Raw genomic sequence first — 14,712 nt, 5'->3', positions numbered from 1 at the left:
CCTTTTGGCGGTGGCACACTTTGTGTAGACTGCTGCTGCTCTTTGCTCTTGAGGCTTAAGCAGTTAGCGATGACGTGTCCCACTTTGTGACTCTTTAGTGGGGAGAGGCTGTGGCCATGACACGTAATAGAATAATAAAATAATTGCCATCTGTAATAATTGCCATTCTTTATCTCCTAAGTTGAGTGAGCATTTTTCAGGTTAAAAGGCATTTAAAAACGGTTGTGGTGAAAAGCTGATTCAAAATTGCCATTTTTTTTCTCCGACATTTTCAGCTCAGGTTCAAACTGCACCATCTTTTCATTAAATACATTTGAGAAGTTGAAAATTTTCCTCGATTTGGGCCACGGCTTGTCATTGAGGGGTGATGGTGGGTCCCGCAGCCAGACCAGTTGAGAAGCACTGCTCTATAATAATCGTTGCCTATGTTTGTTACGGTGCGTATTGAGCCACTGTCCAATAGAAGAGATCAGATCATTGGCGGATGTCGTAGATGTCAGAAAGGTTTAAGGTGTGCCATGTCTCGGCTGTCACAACAGGGTAAATGTGTGCTCTTTCAAAGCCGTTGAAGTCGCTGGACGAACTAACAGAATAAGCACCCATGTTGTCGATGAGAAGCCAGTCCCCCACATGCAGCTCAGGAATCCAGCAGCTGTTGGTTACTTTGTCATAGCTGCAGCAGGTTGGACCCCAGATAACAGACCGGTATCTCTGCTCTCTGCTCTCAACAACCTGTGTACAGTATAAAATGTGAGGCAGGCTCACATGCATATGTATAAATATATATACACAGTATATACACCGTTGGCATTGGACGTAATCATGCGCAATCATCCAATATTGGCTTTCTTATGTGGCGACATTATGTGGTTGATAGTTACCCGGTGAAGATATGGTTGAAGGTTGCAGTGAGCAGCATCATTGACAACACAACTCAGGGAGCCGTACACTCCATCATTGACGTAGTACGTCATTTTTCTGTCAGGGCAGTTGTCATTATCTGAAAAAATGCAAATAATAAAATGGCAAATATGCCATATGTTTATAAAGATGCAACCTGGTATCTGTGGGTCTGCAGAAAGTGATTATCTACAACCCTGCAAGTCATTATGCTCACTCAGAGGAGCAGAGAGCATGGCTGTCTATTGAGGATACATATTTATGTCGTGGTGCATTGCCATGTAGTGCCAACAGACTCCTCTGATAGCTGTCACCTACACTCCTTGTATTTAAAATCAAGACATATTTAAATACAAGCAAAGTTATGTCTTATTACTGGATACGTGTGGCTTCAAAAGACATTACCGATTACTCTTTTGGCAATGACATTCACTGCCAATGTGAAAGCTGATTCCACGTAGTATCGGCCTGGTTCTGCAATAACTTGCACCCCACTGTCAGGTGGGAAGAGTTCATCCAGTGTTCTATTAATGACCTCTGAAAACTATAGGAAAAACACAATGGGTTAACAGCATATTTCACATGTAATACACCTTTTACAAAGTGACCTACAGTTGCCAGTATCACTGGCAGTAAAGGCAACAAAGGTTTCTGCATGTGTTTCTTTGAAGTACGACCGATGTAATTTAAGAGGCTAAGAATAGAGGATGATAGAGATATCACGCATCAATGATGGAAAGGATGCAGGTGTGTATAATATACATCTAATGGGTAAATGGTTGAAAGATCAAGCTTCAGACACTTCAAGCAGTGGTATCCATCATATAATGTAATTTTATGGAGTGTTAGTTAATAATTCCTGAACAAGCTTTTTGTGCATCAGCTTGGAAAGGACTCATACTAAATTATGTTCCCATATTATACAACTAAACTGCATTCTCAATTAAGTATTTTGGGAAATGTATGGTTGCATTTTTAAAAGCAAGGTTGAAACTGAGCAACTGTTAGAATATATATACATCTATATATTGTCAAGAAGAGTTGAGCTCACAGAGAAAGCCGCCTTGGATACATGCATACACATTCAGGGGAAAGACAGGATATAAAAGCACGAAGCATATACTCAGAAATCAATAGTTAAAGTATAATCGAAAGACAAGGTTTATGATCATTATATAACAAATGTTTAATGCATAGAGTGATTTCACAAATGTAAAAACTGATTATAATAATGTTCTGTGTACCGGAGCTGAGATGTGGAAAAAGTGTGTCATAGTGTGTCAGCAGACTGAGTGAGTCAGGAACAGATGTTTTTGGGCGTGGGTCGGAAAAACAGTCAGGAGACATGGAATTCTGTTGCAAGAGATGACTCATAGAAGCAAAACGAAGTCTGGTACTTTCCAGAAACAAACGCACACACATAAGGGAGGGGTGAAGATCATGTGTTCAGAATCGGTGGGGGGAGAACAAATAGCCCAAATCAAGGATAAAAGGAGATGCTTGCAAGCCCCAAACTGGGATTTCTACACGAGCCGTCCAGACGCTCTGAGAAGAAGATACGGACGATTGCAACTGAAGTATTCGAGGACTTCGTCTCGGTTCACAGAAAGAAGACCGCTGTTCGTGGACAAAGAGTTGAAAGACGGAGATTTTCCTCTCCCCACTGCTCGACTTTAACAACTGAACAACGGAGGAACGCCGCCACCCTAGAAAGACTTTGTACAGAGCCTTGTGGACTGTTGGCCGAACTCCGCTGCAAAGAGCAGGAGGAATCCGAGGGTCCGGCCGGACCTTCGCTCCTAACAACTCCAAAAGAACCTTTTCATCGCACCTTTGGAAATCCAGCTCCAACCGAGCCGTCTCGGCATCTAAAACCAATGAGTATAACCTAAGAAGAAAATTTGTCACGAATCAAGTGTAGTGACATTTTTATGTGAGCTGTAGCTTAACCCTTGCAAACTAACTAAATATAACCTGCAATAAATATCTAATCTGCATTTAAAGTAAAATCCACTGAACAATCCCTTACGGTTTTAGAAGTAATCCTAGCCGTTAAAACCTAAACCTGGCATTTACCAAGAGCACGGATCCAGAAGAGGGAAGCTGCCATAACCGACGCGACTGGTAGGAACGCCCGGGGTCAGGGTGGCCCCTCGACCGAGTGCACTCAGACCGGAGGAAGCAGGGTAGATGTCGGGAGTAACGGCAGTTAGAAGAGCCAGGCGAGTTCCCTCGCAAGAACACCAGCTCGACAATCTTTTAATAGAGAGCTGAGTCAGTAAGTAGCCCCGTATCGGGCCAGAAGTACCCCAGGATCTAACAATATATATATATGAATGAAATTGGAATTGTTTTAATAATTGGTGCTGATAGAAACGTGAAGTGTTGCTCTTTCAAACAACATGTGTATGTGAGTAAAGATTAAGGTTAAATGTGAAAATCTGAGGTTTTCTTTTTTCACTCTGGATTCTTTCGATCAAGACAAATCTTTTGAATAAAGTTGTTAACAGCGCCACCATATGGCCACAGTGATGGTGCAATATACGTCTTCTAATGGTGCGTTCACACCAAATGCAGCGCGAATTATTCGCTCCATCACTGGAGTGATGTGAATTTGCGATGGCGCGGCGCGAATTTGGGCGAAGTCGCCCCAAACGCGTGAGTTGAAAGTTTTCAACTTCGCCGGAAAAATGGCGTGACGCTGCGGCGCGAGAGCCTATCAGCGTTGAGATGAGGTGCAGGCAAAGCATTCCATAGCCTCGGTGCTACTGCCTCAAAGGCTCGGTCACCACGGGTCTTAAATCGTGTGCGTGGGACAGACAGAAGACCTAAAACGCAGACGGTTAAGAGCAGATGCACTGAGTGATGTGAAAAGTGAGTTGCAGTAGTCAATGCGTGAAGAGATAAATGTTTGTATGATCATCTCTAATTCAGGTGTTGATACTACAGATCTCAGTTTACTGATATTTCTTAGATGGAAGAAACATGACCTGGACAGCTGCTTAACATGAGGGTCAAACGACATGGATCGATCAAAGAAAATCCCTAGATTGCACAGGTTTCAATGGGCAGCAGAGGAGAGTGGACTAATAATCTGCCTGATCATGGGGACAAACTCCTCTGGAGCAATAACTAGGACCTCCGTCTTAGAGTCATTGAGTTGCAAGCAGTTTTCTGCCGTCCAGTCTCTGATGGCATTGACACAGTCCAGGAGCCTAGTTAATGTGAATGCCTCGCTGGGTTTGAATGACAGATGGAGTTGGATGAATACATGGAGCTCCTCCGGACTATGTTATGAACCAAGACATGACGGCGTTTAGTTTCCCGTGATATCTGGGACTTCCACAATACGTACTAAGCAGAAATATAGGTTATTTTTTCCATGGTTGATGGCGGCTTTCAGGGCGATAAGCCACGCCCCCTCTCAGGCTCGTCCAGCGCGAATCATGCGAATGAACACAAATAGTCCCTGGTGAGACCGGCGGCGCGAATGACGCAATTAGGTGTGAACACGGCATAAGAAACAATGTGGTGCTAGCAGCGAGCGAATGAAAGGGCAACGACGTGTTCTGTGGACCTGAGAGTTCCTCCAGGGGCAGCGAGGTGCAAGTCCTCTGAATATTTCCTTATTAAGTTTGCCTCTTTAGTATGCATTTAAAGGTTCCTTGACAGTCTACATCAGGGGTGCCCAATACGTCGATCGCGGAGGTAGTGCGGGTAGATCGCATGCCATTCAAAAAAAATGAGATGTCCGCATGGCATTTGCCACTTGATTTTCTAACACACGGGTCACCACGTATGCGCGGTCAACCGCGCGAGCTACTGCAAAACTCCGGCGAGCTAATTAGTTAGCCTTCCAATTTATTTGTACTAAAGAAGCTAAAGCTGTAGCGCCACGATTTGGGAAACCTTCCAAAACCTCGCATCAGAACTGGAGACTCAACGGAAGGCGTGTGCGTAACTTGACAGTGCGCGCTACACAGAGCAGATTGACAAGTGTCTGTCAGAGTTTGACAAACGCTTTCGAGACTTTGCTTTACTCGAGCCAGTTGCTACACTTATGTGCTGCACATTTCGGGAAGATATTGAGGTTGATTCACTCGCATCAAAAATGTTAACGCTGTTTCACCTGAACTCGTCTGGAGTGGAGGATGAGATTCTGACACTGCAAGCTGACATTCAGCTGAAGTCCAGGGCTCATGGACAGTTTTCTCACAGAGGAAAAGTCCCCAAACATGAGGACATGTGATACCTTTATGACTGCATTATTCGGCTCTACTCATTTATGTGAGTCAGCCTTTTCCCACATGAAGAACATTAAGTCCAAACACCGTTCCACCATGACTGATGATCATTTGAAGTCTGCTTGAGGCGGCTACCAGCAGCTACTGTACGGACAATGCAACTCTGGCCAATTCCATTCAGTGCAAGTCATCAGAGTAAGGTAATGACCAAAAATGTACAGAATTGTATTGTGCCATAAGGGTTCATGCAGTTATGCAACATATATTGTAAATATAAAGTATACTCAGTATATATATGTGGCCGAAAAAGTGTGGGCACCCCTGGTCTACATAGCCCTTAAGGTAAAACAGGAAAAAGGTTGTGTAATCCGTGTCATTCTATTTTGTTGTTTATGCTCCTTTTGCTCTTTGTTTTACCAGGACAATGGAGATGCAGAACATCCATTAATGAGCACTCGTATTGTATATCGTATTGTTTTTGAAAAATATTACCTCTTCAAATTTCTGTTGAAAACTCTCAATCGCAGAGAATCTTCCACCGATATCCAAGAGTCTCATCTGGAATCCCAGCAAATTCTGAAAAAGTTTCTAATCAATCAGTCATACAATTCAAAATGTTATACTGTACTTACTGTAGTGCTATTTCTTGTAACACATAATAATAATAAATAATAACTAATTAATATCCAAGTATAATGGTTATCAATAACTTAATTATGGATCATAAACCCATGAATTAGTATAAAAAGTCATGGCACATTTATGGCTTCAGCCATAAAACACAATGAGTTCAAGTAAAATAATTTAAAGAAAATAACTTACATATAATTTAGGACAATACTCAATTTTGGAAACAGGAAAAGCTTCAAGTCTCAATCTCTGGGCTGCTATGGAGTTCTTATCACGGTGTACAGTGACTTATTATTTCATATACACACAAATCAAATGATCAAGCTTTCATGAATCAAATATTTATTGGACTAACGACATAACTAAATTTGTGTTCTATTGCTGTGACGATGACCTACCCCCATGTCAAAGACACGTCGGGCATCTGTGATGGCCTGCTGGAACGGCAAACTTTCAGTGCACCCACTGCCCACATGAAAGCTGACCCCAATGACCTCCAAGCCAAGCTCTCCAGCACATCCCAGCAGCTTACCAACTGACTCCTGTCTGGCGCCAAACTTTGAACTGAGTCTTATCTTGGATGCAGAGTCATCCACTGCGATGCGGAGTACCAATCTGGAGAAAGTGATTCAAAAGTATTAATCGGTAATTTAACAACAATCAACTAAACAAAGGAGCAGAAAATATCAGTAGTTGTTCACTCACTTGGCTTTGGTGTGACTAAGAGATATTTTTAGGAGTTCTTCCTCACTATCAAAAGTCATCATATCGACTCCATGAGTACAGGCATACTTGATGTGCGACAGTGGTTTGGTTGTGTGTGCGTAAATGATTTTGTCAGGTGTCACCCCGAGGGACAGCATCTGCTGTATCTCGACCTGTGATCGATCAAAGCGCGTTTCAAATGAGCAAACTGCTTCTCCACAACAAAGAAAACACAGAGCTGGATTCTCTTTCAAATGCTTCATCGGTACCTTGCTAGCACAGTCGAAACCTGTGTCCAGAGCACTCATCATCCTCAAAACTGATGCATCGTTGTTGCACTTCACTGCATAGAAAGGCGTGACTCGAGGTAAGTTAGTACGCCACCTGAGGTGCCTTTCAAATATACTATCCAGACTTGCCACATAGAATGGCTCTTCATTGTCCTGAACAAATAGAGCAAAGTCAACATTTAGTTCACATCTCAAGAAAGCTCAACTATCACACGATACATGGAGGCAATTACACAGAGATTCATTGTTAGGAACGCTTAGGTGACATGATGTCTCTGATACTCACCGCTGAACCACGCTCTTTTATTTTACTGTCTAGGAAGTCTCTGATGGTCCTTCCATTGTCTAGAATGTCAATGCCACAGTTCTCAGAGGACAAACCATGCACAAATGATCCCTTCGTAGTTACTGGTGCTGGGATAACTAGCAGGAAAAATAATTAATAAATATTGTTAAGATACGGCTGGATCACAATAGAAAGCAGCTTTGTCTACATTGTGCCACACTAATACAGTAGTCAAAAGCCCAAACTGTAAGCACATATGAATATTAACATCACAGATTACATTAAACATCTTACCATGGCCGATATGCTCCTCCATTTCTTGCAAGTCGGAAAATCTCAAGTTTCAAATGAGAGTTAGTGTGATCGCAGTATTTCTATGAAACATACCTGGAATTAAGTCTGACAGTAAGTACTGACACACATCTGATTTATACTCACAAGAACCTGCTTGGACGGATGCTTGTTCCGTCCCTCCTCACTTTACCCCTCCCACGGTTTCTATGCCAATAAGAAAACATTCTACCTCAAGAAAACATTTCTCTACAACAGTTAATCTCCACTCATTATACTACGACACACAGTTCAGATGTTCAGCAATATGCCAGAGTGGAACAAAATCTGTTTATTCTGGCTGTTAATCATTTGAGGTGTTATGGGGAGAGCAGTCAAGGAGTGTGTGGAAGTTCAACGATTTACTGTTACTGGTGCTGGGATAACTAGCAGGAAAAGACAAAAGCATAAAAATGATTAATAAATGTTGTTAAGATAAGGCTGGATCAGAATAGAAAGCAGCTTTGTCTTTATTTGTAGCTGTTTGTCTCCATATTATAACACGCTAATACAGTAGTCAAAAGCCCAAACTGTAGGCACATATGAATATTATCATCACAGATTAAACATCTTACCATGGCCGTTATGCGCCTCCATATGTTCCACCCTGGAAAAGTTTGTGTTATCGTAGCAATCCTGAGACAGACCTATTAATTTCCCTGTGAGAAATAAGAGTGATGAGAAATCTGTCAAATGCCTTTAAGTATTATGTTGAACAGACACTTGGAATAATTCAGCTGAACAGATAGAGATCCTTCCTCACGGACGGTTCAGAGGTCTAATCAAGTCAAAGGTTTTACAGAGTATATATGCTTCACACAAACTGGAGCACATTGCCTCCCCCCCCCCCTCCGCAGGCGTCCTTTTTTCGGATGGCGTTGGGGAGGGTAGGTGCTGCTGTTTTCATGGAAGAGGGTTAGATGTGAGGTCAGGATGACACGAGTCAGACATGAGATACATTTGTTGTTTGGGTTTGGTGAGTTCTGCTTTTGTTCAAGGTAAAGCGATAAAAGTTATATATCAAAGAACAACATGATAAATTGCCACAACAATCATTAATCGATAAGGTTAAGGCATCAGCTGTTTTTGAGGGTTGTTTGCAACTCCATGAGATTCTGGGAGCCCAACTCACAAGTCCGTAGTCGCGGGTCTTTATTGGCTCAGTAAAGGTGTGTTTTACAGAGCAAATATTAATTAAATCAATGAAGGTGTGACCTCTTACAGGGAGTGACTGAGCTCAATTACACACCAAAAGGTTTCACCTGACAGGTTTGGCAATCAATGTCAAATAGTTGGCAACTGATCACAGTTCCTAACGTTAGACGGCATGGATCACAGTCTTTGATGGGCAAAGCCATCAGGTTTGGAGGCCTCCGTTGGTGCCTTGAGGAACGAATCGACACACAATTAATAGTTTGTAGAATTTGGGCCATGTTCGGCCTGTGTGCTTGTCAGGCTGTGACGAGAGTTTGTAGAGATAGACTTGTCCTGTGTCTTGTCTGTTGATGAGGGAGAATGGCATGTGAAGGGAGACTGGCTCTCATCAATTGAAGCAGATGTCGCCATGACTCTGTTGACTTATGTGCATAATATCAAGGAACCGCAGGAGCAGTGATCCTGTCACAAGGGACTTCACCGGTTGTAGTTCAAGGATTCAAGGATCATTTATTGTCGTTATACAACACAGGGATGCACAATGAAATGCAGATGGAGCCCATTTGTAACACAACAAACAAAATAAAAACAGAAGTAAATTCCTGGAGTACATTTTTTTTATTTTGCATCATAAGGAACTTAAACAGCAGCAAAAACAATTCCCTGGGCAGATTATATTGCTGACATCTTCACAAAAGTTCAAACATGAGGAAAATCATTGTCGATCATGTTTGATTGTGTTCGAGCACCGAGCATCATAATGTAAACACAGAGTCCATCTCTTGTCCCACCGGAGTCCTGTGCTCCGTCCTGCTGTCCGATGGAGCCGGGTCTCTGTGAAGATGTGGGCTCAACTGCCGACATCCTGCCGACAACGCCATATTGTTGAAGAAAGATTTCTTTCGGGTCCAATTCTGTGGCTGGTTCAAATGAGTTTTATTCACCACGCAGTGGAGACAGAAGTTCACAACAAAGCTGAAGAATTCTCTCTGACTAAAGTGAGTTCTGGCCATGATTATAAACAGGGTTACAGGAAATAACAAAGGGGACCTTGAAACTATCAGCACCCATGATACTCATGGGGAAAACACTTCATTTTAGGAAAATAACACTTACCAAATACAAATATCGCAGAGCAGAACAACGCATCGATAGAAATGGTCTTTTAGGACGGTGGTGTATTGTGAAGGGCTGACGTGCTTCAGACTCGTGGCTGTGTAGTTCTAAATATAACGTCAGTCCATTTGATAGTTGTCAAGACATTCACTCTGCACCAAAGTGTTGAGCCAATGCTGTCATCAATAGGGCCTTGACGCTAGTGTGGGTCTTTGTCAATGGTGGAGATGGTAAGAATACTTGAAATGAAATCTGCATACAGTGGGATTCCAAGTTCTCTGGCGGAGCTTCTTTAATTTTCTTTCAATATCGACTGGAACACAAGACACAACGATTGCATGAAGTACAACATCAACTTCTTTTAAGCAATTGACACTGTTGTATGTGTAAGAAACAACCCGGAAAAATGTTGGCATTGTATGTGTCTCCAAACCTCGGATACGATGAATGTTGATGTTTCTGATCCATGAATGCGTTTCTCATCAGCCTCATATCGCTCTGAGATGCACAACACCACCTCGTTAGCATCGAGAAACAATTGGTTAGGTTTAGGCAACGGAATTGCTTGGGGTTCGAAAAAATGATCATGGTTTGTGTTAAAATAATAAGGTAACGATGTAACGTAACAGCTGTCAAATTATTGTAAATAACCCCCTGGTAAGCGCAACAATGCTTAATCTTAAGTCTTAAGAGAACACTTATTTTGGTTTCACACAGGATACACACAGCGGTCTCCTGAGTGAAAGTCCTGTGTTTGTTCGACCCCCCCATAGTGGACTTTCTCACTCGCTGTAGTCGTTATTATACCACTGTCATATACGTTCGCTAAATAAACTATGTCACTTAACTTTGTCTCGTTGCACTACGTCACCGTCTCTGACCGAATGTAATAACGTCCACATTGAATATGTATATGTATAATATCACTGGTTTGTGGAAACGTACAATGACAATATTTCTTCACTCGACTGGGCTGTAACAAATGTGTTTTTCAGTTGTTTTTTTCTTCCCAGCTCTCACCAAATGTTCCTCCTGCCGAGATGGACTGTAAAGGAAGATGCAGAGTGGAGCGAAGATTATATTTACTGTTCCAATTATGGCCATGAGCCAGGGGAAGCCAATCGATGCCACTGTAGGCCCTGCAATAGCTGGACCTTTGGACAGAAGAGACATTATTCAACACCTCGATAGAAAAGAAACAAACTTTCAGGCTTGTCGGGCTGTTGCTCATTAGCATAGCTGCAGTTTACTGTTTAAGGTGGTATAAACCTGTGTTGTTAGGACCAAATTAAATGGTCTATTAAACCCTAGTGCTGACCTGACCTACAGACATATTTTGACTGAGTTTTAAGATCATATATCTCAACATAAAGGCATATTTATAAATCTCAAATGTTGTTAATATCTATCAAGGCAATAGTTTAACATTTTGAAAAAGGTTTCGCTTTCTTGCAGAGAAAGATGAGAAATGAAAGATGAGATGATCAATGCAACTATTATGTCTGTACGGCAAATACAAAGCTACCACCAACACACGGTTAGCTTAGCTTAGCACAAGCACTGGAAACGGAGAAACAGCTGGCCTGGCTTTGTTATCCAGAGCTAACAAACTCCGCGTATCAGCACCTCTAAAGGCCGTTAAACCATAAGTTACTTAAAAGAAGCTCTAAATCTCTGAGTTTGCGGGGACGGCAGAGTCCGATAAATATTCTTTGTGGCAACTGTGCTTACCCACGGAGTATCCGATGCAGATTGCGACATCAGCAATAGCATAAACTGTACCATATACCGGCACATATCTCAGATCTACCAAGTTACCCATGAGAGGCATTATTGATGAGTCCACTGTGCCTGATAGAAACAAGATAATCATTCAGCATTTCAACCAATAAGAAATGAGTTCGTTAAAAAGTCAATATTAGGCATGACTTACCAACTGAAAAGCCAACAATTGCATTCAGAACAAGCACATGATAGATGTTCTTGGAAAATCCAAACTGAAATTTAAAGAAAGACATTGAAAGTATATCATGGATTGAAGGCTGATAAGATCTTAGACAGACGTTTAAACATTCACCGCTCGCAGTTTATAGTACAGCCTGTAAATTACAATCTAATTATCAAGTATACAGGGTGTCAATACAATGAAAAACAATGACTGAGAGGTTAGGTGATAAGGGGGGAACACGTTTGTGTGTCGAGGGACTTAGAAATAAAAAAGAAATGATACTATTAAAAACGGTACCTATTTCATTACTATGGCGTTCTGTACTATTATTCAAGTAGGAAAACTGTGTTGTTATTGCAATTAAATTGGTTTTCTATTTTTTTGAAATTACATTAAAAAATATATACCTTCAATGTGAAAATATTTCAAAAAAGGAATGTGTACATTACCGGAGTGGAGGGCTGAGTTTGGTATTGGAAAACCAGGTACAGTCAATACATGTCTGTGATGCGGAGACAAGCATGGAAGGCTCAGAACATACCAGTTGACATCATGGATGAGAAGTGGATACTCCCAGCCCTCGGTCTAGTCTCTGGCTCTTTCACGTTAACGGAGGAAAGAAAATTACTCTGGATTCGACTGAGTACATTTTATAACTTTTTGGACCCAATGTTTTAAATAGGGGCTATTCATGTGATGGTACTGGGAATTTGATTTACCTAAAAAAAAAGGATCTGCTTAGTCACAGAAGTCTATTTCCCAATGCAAGTCTATGGGAAGTAGTCTTTTTGGGCCCAATGGCATCACGTGACGGATGTATATAAAATCTGCTTCAAAGCTTTGTGCTCTTCCTTGGGGCTTGGGGTTGACATACAAACTGTGCTTTATTTGTAAGCCATTGGCCATTTCTATAATTGAAAATACCAGCGGCAATGAGAATGTACGGATCCTTCAGGAGAGTCAGCAGTGGAGTCCCTTTTTCCATCTGTATAGAAACATAAAACATATTTTTAGAGAAGTAACAGTTCTAATGATACATGTTGTAGTTATTAGCTTTTAAGACAAATTAAAAAGAAATGATAATAAAATTAGCAACATACTGGTAGTTCTACTACATTATCAAGGCTCATCAGAATCTTTTTTTAAATAAAATGTATTTGTTTATTCACCAATTATTTTACTTTGGCCTTTGTTTTGCCTTCTTATGAACAATTGTGCCAAGTTTCTATGGTTCAATGTTTAATTGGGTTGCCAATGGAAACTATTCATTTTCAGTTTTTCAATCCAATCGAAAATGTTTTAAAAATGTGTGAAAATATAAATTGTAGTTTTTAAAGTAGAATTTAACTGAGAAGTTGTACACAGATCTTTCAAGAGGTCAATGTTTCATTTTCAGAGAGGTATTTCTTTGAATCAATATGTCACTGTACCTCTGTTTGCAGACGCGATGGTTTGAAGATGAGGGCATGTAAACCTGTGTGGATAGGGAGACAGGACAATCTGATGGACAAACAACACCACGTTCAACTGTTTCACTCTTATTGAGGAGGATTAAATGTTTCATCTTATGTACAATATTCCACAGTACCTCCAGCCAACACAGCAATGACAGCCAGGACCAGGAATGGAGCCATTTTGCCAACAAACTGATACATCACACTGCCGAATGGAGCTCCCGCTTCGGCATATGAAAGAAATAATTGATAATTACAATGAAAAAGTTAAACAATGGAGTAGAAGCATGATTAGGTGTCTATGATTCAGACCGCCATGCTGGTAAATGCTCCATCCGTCTGAGCTGGAGGCTATCCCAATTATTATTGCATCAATGTGATGAAGTACCTTGTGATTTTTCCCATCATTCACTATATGACGATGTACAGTATATTTATTGAAAGATAGTGTAAATAAAATATATTCATTTACTGTTAAATAATATGCGCTATAATTGTAAAGTTTATATTGCGGAGTTGTGAGGTCACTGTAAGTAGGTCAAAAACGCCGAATGGGGCATTCCGTCGCCCGTTCGTACGATAGGAACAGATACAGTGGCCCTGAAAGTAACGCTTGCTTAAACCACCAGATTAGGGCAGAAACTGCCATCTTAGAGTAAGAGACGAGCTCTTTTTATCTATTCACACAGAGACTTCGAAATAGTTTAGAACTGCACTCCTTTCATCTTCTTCACCTTAAGTGTTAACAATATGCTGTAGATCAACATTTCACACACACTGACGTTCCAGAGAAGGCAGGGTTCGGACGTGAGCCAGTGTGGATGACGCTGTCCAGAGCTCCATCAGGCCATTTGAATGCTAGAAACAAATCCGCCTCTGCTTTGAATTTGACCAATGGCTCCACAAGGAGAACCAGATGGACACGCCTGCGCACTCTGTATAAGCGCTCTTTGGTTTCACTTTTGGCACTCTTTGCTTTTGCTAGAGTCCGTGCACGTTTAACTGCTGGACATAATACTTCTGTCACAAATAAATCTTATTGCTTGAATTGAGCTAAATGCCTCGATCTCAGTCTGTTAACTCGTTCTTCATTCTTAACACTGTACAGCAGATATTTCAGAATAAAAGCCTTGGGTTTACAATTAAAGGGATTCTGTCAACAGAAATAATCTAGAGAGCTTCTACTTTGAAACAGAAACTGTAAGTGTTGAGTTAAAAATAAATAACTTTTTTTCATGTCCGTGACATCTTCTACAGATGTAGACATCAAATGTGCATGTAAAATCAAGCAGATTTAAAACACTTTCACCCAAAAGCTCTTTATTTTGAGTGTGCAATCGGATGCTCTACTTACCCATCAATCCTAAAGCCAATCCAGCAAACGATATACCCATTGCACGCCCTCTCTCCTTGTCTTCTTTGTACTCATCAGCCAGCATACTCATTCCTGAAAAACAAAAGTAATACTACTAATAATAATAATAATATCATTAGTCGGTTAATGGGATCGATTTTTTTTCTCTTCAAATCTTTTTGAACATGAACATGAACACTAAAGCCCTAATTAAATCACTGATCTGGCCAGCAGCAGTAAAATGAAGCTAGATGAAAAGGCAAACACTTCCAAGGAACAAGTGAAGATTAGATTAATAAT

General features: G+C 41.1%; 1 protein-coding gene across 1 annotated transcript; it reads right to left on the bottom strand.

Annotated features, from left to right (window-relative positions):
• Positions 1–474: 474 nt before the first annotated feature.
• Positions 475–13,238, bottom strand: LOC306787308 (ornithine decarboxylase-like; the record flags this gene model as incomplete). Its single annotated transcript, XM_079282426.1, has 7 exons — positions 475–732; positions 1,313–1,444; positions 6,173–6,389; positions 6,480–6,652; positions 6,749–6,922; positions 13,035–13,078; positions 13,193–13,238. The coding sequence occupies 7 exons, from the start codon at positions 13,236–13,238 to the stop codon at positions 475–477; spliced, it is 1,044 nt and encodes a 347-aa protein (XP_079138552.1).
• Positions 13,239–14,712: the final 1,474 nt, after the last annotated feature.

The sequence above is a fragment of the Melanostigma gelatinosum genome (genome assembly GCF_949748355.1).
Source record: "Melanostigma gelatinosum genome assembly, chromosome: 13".
Taxonomy (NCBI): domain Eukaryota; kingdom Metazoa; phylum Chordata; class Actinopteri; order Perciformes; family Zoarcidae; genus Melanostigma; species Melanostigma gelatinosum.
Note: the sequence above shows the minus strand (reverse complement) of the source record. Positions and strands in the feature narration are given on the sequence as shown.